The sequence below is a fragment of the Epinephelus fuscoguttatus genome, linkage group LG8 (genome assembly GCF_011397635.1).
Source record: "Epinephelus fuscoguttatus linkage group LG8, E.fuscoguttatus.final_Chr_v1".
In the NCBI taxonomy this organism is placed as follows: Eukaryota; Metazoa; Chordata; class Actinopteri; order Perciformes; family Serranidae; genus Epinephelus; species Epinephelus fuscoguttatus.
The window spans coordinates 39,336,742-39,351,475 of record NC_064759.1 but is presented as its reverse complement, the minus strand read 5'-3'; the positions used below and the strand labels follow the sequence as shown (position 1 = coordinate 39,351,475).

The 14,734-nt window shown below is 39.7% G+C and overlaps 1 protein-coding gene across 5 annotated transcripts in view; it reads right to left on the bottom strand.

Annotated features, from left to right (window-relative positions):
- The window catches only part of adgrb1a (adhesion G protein-coupled receptor B1a), a 255,606-nt gene that overhangs the window by 46,720 nt on the left and 194,152 nt on the right, over nucleotides 1-14,734 (bottom strand). For all 5 annotated transcript variants that reach the window (XM_049584034.1, XM_049584031.1, XM_049584036.1 and 2 more), the window contains exon 18: nucleotides 12,288-12,414. In XM_049584034.1, the coding sequence (XP_049439991.1) occupies nucleotides 12,288-12,414 (127 nt within the window). The remainder of the gene's footprint in view (nucleotides 1-12,287; nucleotides 12,415-14,734) is intronic.

Here is a 14,734-nt window from a genome sequence, read left to right as displayed (position 1 = left end):
CCAACAACATAGTGTGAGCTGTGTTCTCTAAATAATCACCCATCGAACATGCTGTGAACTTATTGCTCATTATGTACTGCCAGCGTAGACTTTTATCATGTGTAGTTCTGTGGACGACAACACGGGCACTATAGAAAATGACCATTTGATAATTTAACTTGAAATTATGTCTGATTTGACTAGAGACTCACTGATTGGAATCGGTGAGTTTAAGTGGGTAGCCCCAGTTGACTGGCTATACAGAAGTGTTTATGATGCTAAGTGGAGTTATAAAGGTTAGCAAGATGACTTCACACACACACCCAGACACACACCAGAGGAAGCCCAGCACTGCCTAAGGGAGCTGTGAACTCAGCTAAGAGAATTTCACTGGTATAACTTTCAGTGAGAGGCTTTTCCACTCTGACATGAATAAAATTATGTAGGGAATACTGTGTCTGCACGCGCACACACACACACACACACACACACACACACACACAATGTAAATGCAGGTATCTGGTGTCTACGGCTGGAGAGAAGTCAGCAGGCTGGCTCCTTTTTGGGCCTCGGCTGTAAAGCAAGGTGACTTCAAGGTGATTCATGAGTAAAGTGCATTATTTCAAACACATACACACACACGCATGCACGCACACACACACATACATCTAGTGATGTGTGCATTCACATAACAAACATGCACATCAGAAAGGACTGACATTCTCTGCTATCAAAAACATTGACGGCTTAACACCATCCCCATGCTACAGCAGACAATGTCTTAGTTGCCATGGCTACCTGTAACATGGCAGCAGCAGCTGTGGCAGGGTGCATGGGTGTGTAGGAGCTTTGTGTTTATGCCTGTGCTGCTTGTGATATTTTAATTTGCCAATACTGATCTCTAAATATAGGCCCTATAATTAAGAACATTTTTTTTCTCTACGTTTCAACTTACTGTCTTTATCACAAGCTACACATTTAAAAGTTCCAGTGCAATATGTCCCTTCATTACACGTCTCTAAAAACTTCACAGAGAAGAGAAATAAAAACCCTCCTAAAACTAACTAATGAGCAATCAATAAAACAAGGTTGTGTGCAAAATTATAAAGCACAGGGAAGCAAACTACCGGACACACAGAGCATGAAACCAAATGGCTAACCTAGATGAGATTATCTGGCATCACTAACCTTAGAGCCCTTTGATACCAACAACAGTGCTGTATCGGGAGATACAGGCACCTTATTCTGAACGAGCACAGCATGGAGGCAAACAAACACAGGGTTATGTGCCAAAAAAACCTGTCCTGACTCTGCATTATCTAGCAGTAAATTGGCAAGGAATTCCATTCAGCCACATATACATGTGTGTGTCATATTTTTTTAAACACCGGCCAAAAAGCACAGTTCTGCAAATTTCTGTCTTAAGAAGGAAGTTCCACACTGGTAAAGCTACAGTTGATAACTTCTAAAAATAAGGGCTGTCAAGTAAATTTAAAAAAGTAACCCAATTACATGCTCTATGATTAATTAATCTAAATTAATCACACTGTGAAAGTACTTAAAAAAATTCAATTCACATTAATCTTGGCAGATGTGTCGTAGTACAGCTGCTGGATTTTGGACTAATTGTCCAAATTACCACTGAAATTACCACTGAAACTGGTCTGCAGTCCTTTGCGACCCGGACACAGGTCGACTTAGTTTGCATTTGAACGCCTGGTCAAGTGTTGCCCGACAAAGCTGGCTGGTAGCATTAGCATCAGAGGCTGTGCTTGGACCTCTGGGTTCGCTGCTGAATGCTTTGCATCAAGGTGATATTTCAGGCTTTCATACTCCAATGTTATGAAAATTCCTTACTGCAGAAATTGCAGAGAACGGTGCTCCTGTCAACAGTTCAATATGGGTGTTTTTTTTAAATGTAAATGTTCCATTCACGGGGCCAAGCAGTGTCATCTCGTCTGCCTCCATCATGTCGCAAAGCCATGATGGCCTTCAATGACGCACTGGGTCCACCACGGAACGCGATTAATCAGTGTCATTTTTTTTTAACACAGATTTTTTAATTAATATAAATCAACCCATTATTTTGACAGCTCTAATTAAAATAACTCTTCTTGTATTTCCTGAAACTGTCACTACATCCAGACAGTAGTACATGAGAAAGATAATCTGTGAAAAAAAAAAAAAAAAATCATCCTCCTCTTCCCACTCCTTGTGCTTTTAATGATATATGCTAGAATCTACTTCAGCTCACCAAACACAGCTGTCAATCATGTCATGTCAGTACACTGCGAGCAAACTGCGGTCAAACTGTCACACTATGCAGCGCTGATCAAATATAAATAAAGAATTCTGTTCCCTATTTCTCTCCTCAAATGTTTTTAGAAACATAATTTCGTGTACTGTTAAAATGAGAATGTTTGCTCCTACCAGTGGGCGGTGATTAGTTTTCACTACACTAAAATATGTTTTTGTTTAACATTTACCATGTTAATCAACATAGTTGAGCATGTTAGCATGCTACATCTGAGGCTGCTAGGAGGGTCATTAGTTTTGAAAAATAGAGGACAAATCCAAATTTTTACCTGACAATGGTGCTAGAGGAAAGGTAAGGGGAATACTGTCATAATAATTCATCTTCTGAGGACCATGGATGTGCTTACCAAATTTCACAGCATTCCATCCAAGAATTGTTGTGATATTTTAATAAACATAAAACAAAATGTCAAGCTCATGTCGGTGCTATGGTCTGGGCATCAATAAAGTCAGTAGGGTTTATAATCTGGGCTCCAAGAATATTTGTACCAAATGTGTCAATCCATCCCATGGATGTTGAAATATTTTAGTGACTAAGTGAATATTTTGACCTGCTAGAGGAAAATTCAGAGGGTAGGCAAAGTTATATTTATACATCCCCTAGAAACCCTGAATAACTGTAACACATTTCATGACAATCCACCCAACATCTGTCAAGATATCTGACTCAATACCACAAATATCTACCTCATGGTGCTGCTACGGGAAATGTCAAGACCACCAAAGTCAGCTGTATTTATCATCTGGGAACCATGAATGTCTGTGCAAAATTTAATAGCAATCCATCAAATAGTTGCCGCTGATGAACAACTGAAGTTGTGGAACAACACATATTGCCACCCCTAAAGCCAAAACAAACACTGAAAGTGGCAGTTTTCTTGAAAAGAAAGCAATAAATAATTAAGACCAACGATACTCAAGCTAGCTACAGAAGTAACCATCAAACCTGTGTAATGTGCCTCTATACAACCTCATAACCAACCATAACGGCTGGTGTGTGGTGTTGTGGGCAGGTGAAAAGAGTTAAGGTGAGGTGAGGGAACGATGACACGATGAAATAAGCTTTGCGGTTGGTGGGAGGGTGGAGGGTGGGTGGACATGAGGGGACCGGGACATGAGGGAGTTTCACCCCCCCCACACACTCCCCTTCTAGTAGGAGATAATTGGCTGAGTTTATAGCCTGTCTTGTCTCCAGGTTTGATGTGTGTGCCGGGGCCAAGTTAATTAAATCCCTCTGATTAATCTGCACTGCAGTGAGTTCCTTCTCTAAAAGCAAAGGGGGTGGGGGGAGAAAAGATTACGAGTGCAGTGGAATAGAAAGGTGTCTGCTGAGACAGACAAACTTTTACTTCCTCCTCAGCCAATGGCAGAGCTCGGCTGGAAGTCTCACGCAGCGTCCAAACGAGAGTATTACAATCCCAAATAGAGTGACCAGACTGCATTATTCCACATGAGCAGAGACAGGGATGCTCCAGCTAGCACCACAAGGAGGTCCACAGGATGTAATTTCTTCCAGAATTCTATCAGATGAAGCTGCTGCCAATGATAGCAGTAAACATTGCTTAAACAAGTTGCACTGGTATCAATTACACACAATGGATATGTAAATGGACAGGTTGGATGATTAAACCACTGATCCAAATACTAATCAAAGAAAAGTCAGTCATGCCTCAAAGTAAATCAGGGTTGGTCATAAATCTGATCAGTTAATTAAAATAAGTTCATGTAAGTAAATGTTCATAAAGTAGAAAATACACACACCTCTATTTTTATCTGTTACAAACAGCTTATTGATAAATTGTAAACTAGCTAATTCACTCTAGTGTCTGATATTAGAGCTGAACTGATCAATTTCTAGTCATTAGTCATTTTCTCAAATATGAACGTTGCTGCTTTCAGCTGTTAAATACAATTTAACTATGGCTAAGTCCCACCCTCAAACGTGATGAGCCAATCACAGTGCGTATAGCCATTCCCATACACTCGAACATTCTCCGCCTTGACGTTCATTGAAATGCATTACAGAATGTCAGTTTTGTTCAGTTCTATGAGCTTTTTCGGCGATTTGAAGTTTAACAATGGTCAAATGGTGTGCATGGGGTACATGCAACTCCAACACAAGTTATCCTGAGAGGCTGGGCGATGAGGTGTGTTTTTTACACTTTAAACCACATCTCAACAGAGAAAAGTGTCTCCTTTGGATAAAGTTGTGTGGTAACGTTAGACTACAACACCAACTCAACGTGAATAAGATTAACAAGGATGTCTACATCTGTTCTAAGGTAAGTCAACATTGTGTTTGAGGCAACATATTGTCACTTTGCTGGAAAGAAATATAAAGTTATCTTTAACATGTCTAGCTAACATTAGTTAAAGTTAGCTAAACTTAGCCATAGGTCAATTGTAAAGTTAATATATTTTAGTTTTGGAGAAAAAATAGCAAGACTTGTTACTTTTATTTACCTCATTATTAATGAAATTGTTTGTTGTAAATACATTCATTTATTCAACAAGCTAACAAAAGACAGGGGGGTATTCAGATTGAGCCGTAGTCATAGATTAGATAAAACATTAAACATTACAACATTAATATTGCAGGGTTGACATGTGGTGCTTTCACAAAATTTTTACATTATTATTTCTGATAAAAAAAAACAAAACAAAAAACCATCAGTAATGTTAAAATAATGACTATGTGGGTGAACGCAACAGGAGGAACAGCTAGCACAGTCGGGCAAGTTCACAAAATTACATCACTTTATTGTAATGGAGCTTTTAAAACCAGGAAAAGACAAGCTTTACAATATTACAGTATCCACAAATCCACGAGAATATCTAGTTTCATATCAGTGTATTGATATAATATTGACATATTGCCCAGCCCCAAGATAAACCAACATCTGGAGATGTTTTCACAAAAATTTCACACAACAGTATCCGTAGTAAACTTATCCGATGACTAAAGGGCAAATTATACTTTCTCCAATTGCAGAGCAGGTCGATCTCATCTCTGCGCATTAAAAGGATACTTTGCTGATTATCAGCCAACTTTGCAAACCAATGTCGGTAGTATGTGGAAATGAACTATGATAAACTTTTCTCCATCTTGTCAGCACCCAGATCTCCCTGGTGAATATCCACTAGCTCCAAGGCTGTTGCTCGAACTACAGATTGTACTTCTGCACTATGGACACAAAGTTTAGAGGCAAATGGAAAGAGAGACCCAACGCTCTTTCAAATGCAAACCGAACTCCAGTCCAACAGTCAGACTACGCAATGCTGATTAAAATCAAACGAAGACTCAGTTACTGTATCACCCGCTCTCAACCAAGGAACATATTTTCTTACTTAACACTATTTGGCTATAATAGCCTACAAAAGTTTCTGAACAGGAAGTGGACACCACAACATTTCCTGTATTGTTAAAATGGAACAAATGAGATCAAATGGTAAAATCAAGTAGTGCTGATCAAATGTGAATCACAATTTGGATCCTGTGTCAAGCTGTTCTCACCTGAAGTGTTTTCAGAAATGTTACTTAAGCCTACTGTTTAACTGTAATTCATGATCGCTTGTTACCTGTCTGCTTGTTTCCTGTGTCAAAATGGACGAGCCTGCATTAGACTGGTACGCCGCAGTGCATTGTGGTACTTATAGGCTTTCTACCTCTTGAGAAAAAGCAAACAGCGCTTTTCCTGTGCTTTTTCTGGTCATATTGCACCGATTTCAAAAGTATTTGTGTTTTTACTGTATAGACAGCCCAATTTTATGAAAAGACCATCTTTCAAGCAGTGAACCACCAAGTATGGAGCTGGAGTCAGGACATTTTCTCCTAGCTTAACATAGAGACTGGAGGCTGGAGGCAACAAACTTGTACATTGTTTGTTTTATCAGTAGTTTTAAAGAGAGCTACATGCTGGAACTATTTTTTAACAAACAGTAGCTGGGTGCTGTGACTGTGCACACCTTCCTGTTGTCATGTTGTCAACCCTAGGCTGCCAGGCAAATAGGGTAGACTCGAAGAAGAAACAGCACTGCACCTAAACCTCAATAAAACCACAGTTTTTGCACAGATTAAACAAAGAAAATGTAACCTGCTAATTAGTGAGATTTAGAGGTGCTGGTGATGGATTTTGTTACAGCTGGAAAGAGCCAAGCTGCCTGTTTCCCCTAGTTTGGGGACTTTATGCTGAGCTAACTGGCTCCAGCTATATATTCATCATACAGACATACAGTAAGAGTGGAATCAATCTTCTCATTTAACTCCCACCAAGAAAGCGAAAAAGGATATTCCACACAAAAAAAAATCCTGTCTTTTAACGTCAGCCTCGTCTTTGAAGTGAAGCAATATTGTATTTTTACATGTAAATATGAATTTGTACTTCCATTGAATTTTTTACATGTCAACAGAGCTATGGGACAGCTTCAGCTGCCTAAGTCTGACTTCCATATATATTAGTGGTGCCTCCTCATACTGTAGATGAAACACAGATGTATACATACAGAAATCTGAGTATGATGACACTCCACTGGCCTGCAGCCCCGCAAACATCAGTCAGTCCTGTTAACTTATTTGTTGCTCTTAGAATGAGGCTAATTGGCCAAAGAGGCTTGTCGCTGCATCTACCCTGACAGCACATTCAAACTGAAGAAAAGGCTTACGCAGGCTTACAACATCCAAAATGATACAAGCAAGCGCAAGCACGTTCATTCATCCTCTTCCCCCTCAACACACACACAGGTCTAGCAGTGGCAGTAAACTGGGATCAGGCTTTGGGGTTTTTGCCTTTGACTGCAGTGTTTTTTTCCTCAGTTTTTCCTTCTAAAAGCCTGCAGCGAAGTTGGACTGAGCAAAATGGACACGAGAGGTGGCAGCCAGAGAGTAAATGATGTAGTAAGCAGAGGGAGAGAGGGAGAGCTAAAATATAATGCAGCAACTGAGGATGAAAAATGGTGTGATGAAATGACTGAGGGGTAGAGAAGAGAGGGATAGAAGGAAGAGAGGAGTGAGGGGGAAGGCAGGGAGGAAAAAAGAGGTTGGGGTGTTTATAATGCTGGGGTTGTAGGAGGCTAGCTGCAGACAGAGCGGCTGGGCCATTTACAAGCTACTATGTGTTGCAGTAGGAATAATTAGCATGGCGGCCATGACTGTGTGACAAAATAATAGAATGTGGGGAAAGGGACAGCAGAATGAGGAAGGAGAGGGTAGCCTTTTCCTCCATTTTTGGCAAAAGAAGCTGCCACAATTTAGCTTCCCTCAGGGCGTGTGAAGCCTCCAGGTTGCAGCAGAACTGTGAACAGGCTGTTGTCTGCACAGGTGGAGGCAGGCTGCAGGGATGACAGCAAACTGTCTATTGGCCTTAACTATGTTCATATTTCACTGATGTACTTGTATCTGAAAAGACAAAGAGTCCACAGCCATGCTAGGTGCTCTGTGAAGCTGCACTTACTGTAAGCACAGTGTGCTTTAAGCTAAATGCTAAGGCTAATGGCAACATGCTTAAATTGACAATGCTATTGCTGTTTAACAGGTAAAATGTTTATTGTGTTCATCATGTCAGTTTAACGCGTTAGCATGCTAACATTTGGTAACTAAGTTATTTGGCAATTTTACACTTTGACCTGATTATGGTGCTAGAGTCTTTTAATTCATCCACAGGGGATCACAAATACAAACCTCACCACAATCCATTTAATTGTTACCAAGACATTTAATTTACCACTGTCAGTACACGCCGTCCTCTGGTATCCATTAGCGTCCAAAATCTATCTAGTAGGCCTACGTATTAAAATAGTAGCCTAAGTAACAGTAATAGTAAAGTGACAACACTGATGCACAAAGTACATCCCACAGGCCAAATGCGGCTGTCAGGAACATTTCCTGAGGCCCCCAAACATTACATGAAATCCATATATTATGTTTCACTTATTTGCGGCCCATTTCAATACTTTCACTCTCAATAGTTTCTTTTCTATACACCTCTGAGAGACTACATCAAACTACACCCCACTAATGAGCATCTGTGCAGTTAGGGATGACAACTTTTAGAAAGCTACTGGTCGCATGGCAACTGGTGACAACTCAAGTGTCAGTGGAATTACGTTCTGTCATCAATGCTATTGCTGTTAGCTGGAGTTACTGCACTTTTGCTGGCTCCCTAAATTGGCACTCAAAATCAGTAGGATTCAACGCTGGGGATCATGATTGTCTGTAAACAATTCCATGACAACCCATCCAGTAGTTATTGAGATATATCAGTCTGTGGTGAATGGACAGATCAACAAAATGACCAACATTTCTGTCCATAGAGTCATGCATGGCTAAAACTCTGCTGATAAGACAAATCTTACATTAAGGACAGTGAAAACATTCTCTCAAAATGAGGAGTATTTCCTGGATAGATCGTTAGAATGGTCGGTCAATAGATCGGTTGATCGGTCAGTAGGTAGAGATCTGACTAACCCATCTTGGGCCCTAATGACCCCTTACGGTGATACTTTGGCTTATCTAGAGCTGAAACATTTAGTACATCAATGCATTATCTGATATGAAAATTAGTCAGCAACTATTGATTACTGATTATTCACGTATAATTCATTTTTATCTAGCAAAAAGGTCAAATATCAACTTTGCCGAGCTTCCAAGTCGTCAAAATTAATTGCTCTACTATGTATCTCTGGGTTTTGAACTGTTAGACAAATCATTGGTCATTTTTCATTATTCTCTCACATTTTATGGACCAAATAATTCATGGAGGAAATAACTGGAAGATTAATGCACATTTATTTTTAATGGATCATTAGAGACCAAACAATGAATTGATTAACTGAAAAAGTAATAGACAGATTCACTGAAAATTAAAATAACAGGGTAATTTACTAGGAACAGCATCTGATGAAATGAGAAGGGTCTTACAGCTGCTCTTGCATTATTACCTCACTTGTCTTCCTATGGCAACATTTACATGGGGCATATGCCTGGAAAACAGTGTTTAAATTAGTGCAGCAACTAATAATTATTCTGTCATTAGCCTTACTTGCTTGAATAATTCCTTAATCGTTTGGTTGATGAAATGTCAGAAAAGTTAAACCTGTCCACCACAATTAAATGATATGACTGGACATTATTGTTACTGGATTATCAGAGGCCGTTTGCTGTTCTATTGTCATCTTCTATTGTTTGTTCCTTGCAGTGTTTGATGCTCCTATTGCTGTCAGTGATGCTGGTGAAGCTGTTCAATGTGTCAGCTTGCAGCCTGTCAAGGTGTGACCTCCTGCCTCCCACTCAGCCTCAGCTCAGACCCGGCCCAGATAACTGAGCATAAGCTCTGGGATGGAGAAGGGCATTCAATTTACAATGATAAGAAGCAACCAGCTGTAAACATTCTTAGCAATTTACAGTTGACTCAAAGAAAGCCTAATGATAAGATTGATATCAGTCTCACATCTGTACATTATGTATGAAGCTGAAGTTGGAGACAATATGTGGTTATAGCTTGGCTCATAGAGCCTGGAGGCCGGAGGAAACAGCTGGCTTGGTTGTATCATACAAACTGAAGCATAACACCTTTTTCCACCAAAGGATATGCGTGTTTTTTAACGCAGGGAAACCTAATAAAATAGGTGATAGACTCCTTTTTCAAAATCAACATCAACATCACAAAAGCACCAGAAAACATGTAAGTAAATAGTAGAAAGAAGCATGGAGGCCAGAGAAATTTTTACTTATTCAGTCTCTCTTTCAAACTTGTCGATTAATTTTGAGCGACGTTTGAGTGCTGCTTGGATGGAAACAGATGGAATTTGTGGCAGCACATCATAGCTTTGCGCCAGAAAATAATCCATGTTGGTGTCATGTTTGTATTGCTGACAAAAGCCAAATGTTAGTGAGTGTTGGTGGGTTTTTAACCTAAATTTCAATTTTGGTTACACGACATCACAACCTAAAGTCAACCACCTATCAGTGTCTAATGATTAGGGGTGGGAATCCCCAGAGGCTCCATGATCTGCTTTTCTCACAATACTTTAGTCAGGATACACTATTATTGCCATTTGTGTTGCCATATGCTGCATATTGCGGTAAAATATATTGCCATTTAATGCCTTTAAAGAATTTAAAGGAAAACTTTGTCAACATCTGTATCATCTAACAAGTGTAAGTCTGTTCATCTCACTTCAGTCATTTTTTGTGCAGCAAAATGTACGCAGCAAAATTTTTCAGTGGGCTGAAAAAGCAACGTATTATATTGTTCAAGAAAGCTATCTGAAGTTTAATTTGTATTTGTAATATTAAGAATTTATATAATAAGAATATCGATACTTGGCACTGTGTGAAGATCCGATACTGCCACACAAAAAAATCGCCCTGCTATGCTGTATTGATTTTGCCCCCACCCCGACTGATGATGCTGGTGGTCAGCTAGGAACCAAAACCTCTACAGCTTGGAAAGAATCAGATGGAGGCTGGAGAGCTAAGGCTCAAAGCCATGCTCAGCAATCATTCCTGTGCTATAGCAGGAGGTTTTGCAATAGTTTTGTAATAAAGTAGTTCCAGCATGTAACGTCTCCTAAAACCACAAATTGACATTTTTGCATTTCTGTTTGTGCTCACATGAAACAAATATAATTAAACCCTTTCCCCCGTTTCCGGTCTTTACCTTATGCTAGGCTAACCACATCCTGACTCCAGCTCTGCATGTCAGAGTATTTTCCACAATGTTGAGCTATTCCTTTCATTTCTCATTCACTATTTCTCCGTCAGGCGACTAATTATTCGATGAACTAATCAAAGCACAAATGGAACGCTCCACTGCAGCCTCCCAGCACGAGGAGGACTGCCATATTTATTGCGGAGGCCATCAAAGCGTACAGCACCTTCACTCACAGCCCTTCCTCTTCGTCACATGCTTCAATCAAAATCACAGCAATCCCAGAAATTAAAATGAATTACACATGTTCGGCTCTTGGCGGGGGGGGGGATGCAAGCTGTCTCACCCTGGCCTGGCCTCCCTTCCAGGCTGTGCAGGAAGCAGGATAAACAGCACACTGCCTCCTATGTCTTTAAGAAAGCCTCGGTGCCCATGCTGTTACCAGGGCAACTAGTGAACAAACTGCTTCCGAGGCAATTTCCAGTCTAATAATAACTAATCTCACTGAATGAAAATTCCCCACAAAGACACTGCCCTTTCCCCAAAGAAACTGGGGCAGGTTTTAGTCACAGGGACACTGCTGTGGTTTTAACAGACATTTCTGTTCCCTCTCTCTCTCTTTCTCACACACGCACACACACACACTTGCTGGCTCGCTGTGTCCAGCTGCAGCCACAATGTTAGGGAATTGTGTAGCCTACTAGTCTTATTAACATGTGTCTTTTTTTCACATAACTGGATTGTCATGCAGCACCTTTTCCATGGGGCCTGGTAACCATGGAGACACCACTGACAGTCTAATATGTTAAAATATGCTAATATGAACAAGAATTGTTGATGGAATAAGAGAAGTGAAGGTGTGGGGGTGCATGCAGGTATGATTATCAGCTATAACATGAGCGTAAATCCCACTCACCATGTCATGTGTGACTACCAGGACATCTGACAGTGATCACCACCATCTTAATGCACAGGTTAGCTCAGTGCTGCCCTTCCTGTGTGCATTTCCTCTTGGAACACATAAACAGACTATCTCCTTCTAGGTGCAACATGAATAAAGATGCCCCCCACCCCTCCACCTCCCAAAAAAGAGAAAAATCCTCTTCCTTGGCAAGACTATAATAACCTTTTGCAGCATGGCATTGGCATGTCGAGACAGAGAAAGGGAAGGAGGGGGGAGAGAGGGAGAGAGAGAGGGAGGATCTGTTGATATGTAATGACAATGACGCCCTTTGGAAAAAAAAAAAAAAAACAGCTGATGCATTCACATAAAAAAAACCCACAAAAAAACCACAGCGTCTCCGATACCTTTAACGTCAAGTCAAGGGAGGTTGTCGGACTTACCATTTCGGGATTTAGCCGTGCTAAAATGGCGAAGGTGGACAGTCTGTCACACACGCATTTGGTTCTGAATGAGTCGACTAGCACGGCTTTGCAGCCCCTGGCAGACCAGGATCCCAGCAGAGAGGAGCTACACGGGAGAAAAACACACACACACAGACAGACACACACACACACACACACACACACACACACACACACACACACACACACACACACACACACGCACAGAAGCGATGCGGTGAATATAGAGACAGCCCCGGCTAAAAAAGAAAAAAGAAAGCGGTTCAAATCCGACCGCGTTGCACCGGCTATTTAATCCAATTTACATCTCCGCCGGATGCAGGCGAGAGGGCGCAGGGAGCGAAGTGAACGCGGTGATGAGGAGGCTGTGAGGCGGCGTGCTGCAGGTCTCTGCCCGGACACATTACACCAACACACTGCCAACAGCCCCACAAATCTATCTTTATTATTATTATTATTATTATTATTATTATTATAATTATTGTTATTATTATTATTATCATTTTTATTATTATTATTATCATTATTTAATATTCGTATAAAGTAGAAGAAATAAAATACTGATTATGTTGGCCGTGTAGTGCTAAAGATAACTACTACAATACGTGTATGAATAACTTTTCCCTTTATGGTGAACACCGTGTCAATTTTAATTATTGTCCAAATGTATTAACCCTTCATATGATACTATTCTGAACAGCCTCAGAGCTCTACAACACTATATGGCAGAAAAAAAAGAAATATTAAAGACAGGATGCATGACTCTTCCTCAAAAACACACTCATGGGGTCAGTGGATAACACTTAAAATAAAGCTGACCAGCATAAAAAAAACGACAAAAGTTTGTTTTATTAATGTTTTTTAGTCAGTTGTCAACTTACATAACAAAGTTGGTCACATTCAAAACCATTTTTGACAATTTTTAGTAGGACGTAATTAAAAGAAGTAAGTTCAACTTCCATCAAATCAAATCAAATAAAATAGTTTGACCACTAAATATCAACACAGCCTTTTGGGTAAATATTAAGTTGATTCAACTTAATTAAGATTTTTGAGGTCAAACCAAATCTTGCTATAAAAGACTCATTGGATTTACTGTAAATGAGAAGAGTTGTAATCACTTAAAAATATGCATGTAAATTGTTACTTTAATTTTTTATTTTTAATTTGATTTTGGATTCTTGTTTAGAATGTAGAATAGCCTACCCCAAACCACATTTTATGTGGTTCTACTATCCAAGTGTGACACCTTTACTGACAAAGTGGGACACATTGGTATTTAAGTGTAGGCTTAATGAATACACAATAATAATAATAATAATATAACATAATATATAATATAACAACAATGATAGACCTCTTTTTTGTTTACTTTTTTTTAAAGGAGGGATGTAAGTACAGAAAGGGGTGTAGCACAAAATTTTAGGCCCTATGCATAAGCAGTGCCACTGGGCTCCCCACTCTTCCCCTTTTGGTGCATGTCTCTCTGACACATCTTTTGAAATTTTTTATACAAAGTTTGCTTTCTGTCTTTCTTTTCTTTTTTGGAACCTGATTTCCTTTTCTTGGGTAAAAACATCACAGTGTACGTTAGTGCCCCAGCATTCTGAGCAGTCACTCTCTCAACTCTAGCTGCATTTCAAGACAAATCTTGATGTGCAGAGGCGGACTAAACCATTTTGTGCCTTCAAGGGGTGAGAGGTACCTTAGAGAGATTCTGCAAATTTTTTTTTTTTACACAACATTCAGTCAATAAGCCCATTTTAATTTAGTAAAGACACTAATTACTTGAAATGAAAAATTGTGAACAAAACCAAACTTCCCCCATCCCACTGAGGCCTGGGTAATACAATTTTTCCAACTATGTCACCCCTGGGTACAGCAAACTAACCCCCTTTCCCACCCTCTTCCTCCTCAACATGTCTCATGGAACAAACAATTCACATGATCCAATCATCCATCTTCTTGGGATCATGTTCATAATCATCTGGCTTTGCAAATGTTGCAAATGTCCCAGCCATCCAACCTTTACCCTCTTGTTGCAGGCTTTGTTTGTTTTTGAAGCAATGTATGAAAAATGTTCATCATTGGTTAGGTGTTAAGTATATCTTTGTCAAAATAGCTATCTAGCCAGTTAAATTGTGAGTGAGACATGAGAAGGGAACTGTTTCCCCATGAGAATGACTTGAATGACCATTTTTTAAATTCTGATTCACCATGACATCCCAAAACAAAATATATAAAAAAATAAAAATTGTTTTATTTGAGTCAGAACTCACATTATTTTTTACCTAAATTCACTGCAAGGATGTTGAATATGGTTTATCACCTCCCGGAAGTGATGTCATAGACACAGAACCTATGTTTTTATCTGTGTTGTTTTTATACCACCCATAACTTTTAATAATACCCTTTGTGAGCCTATT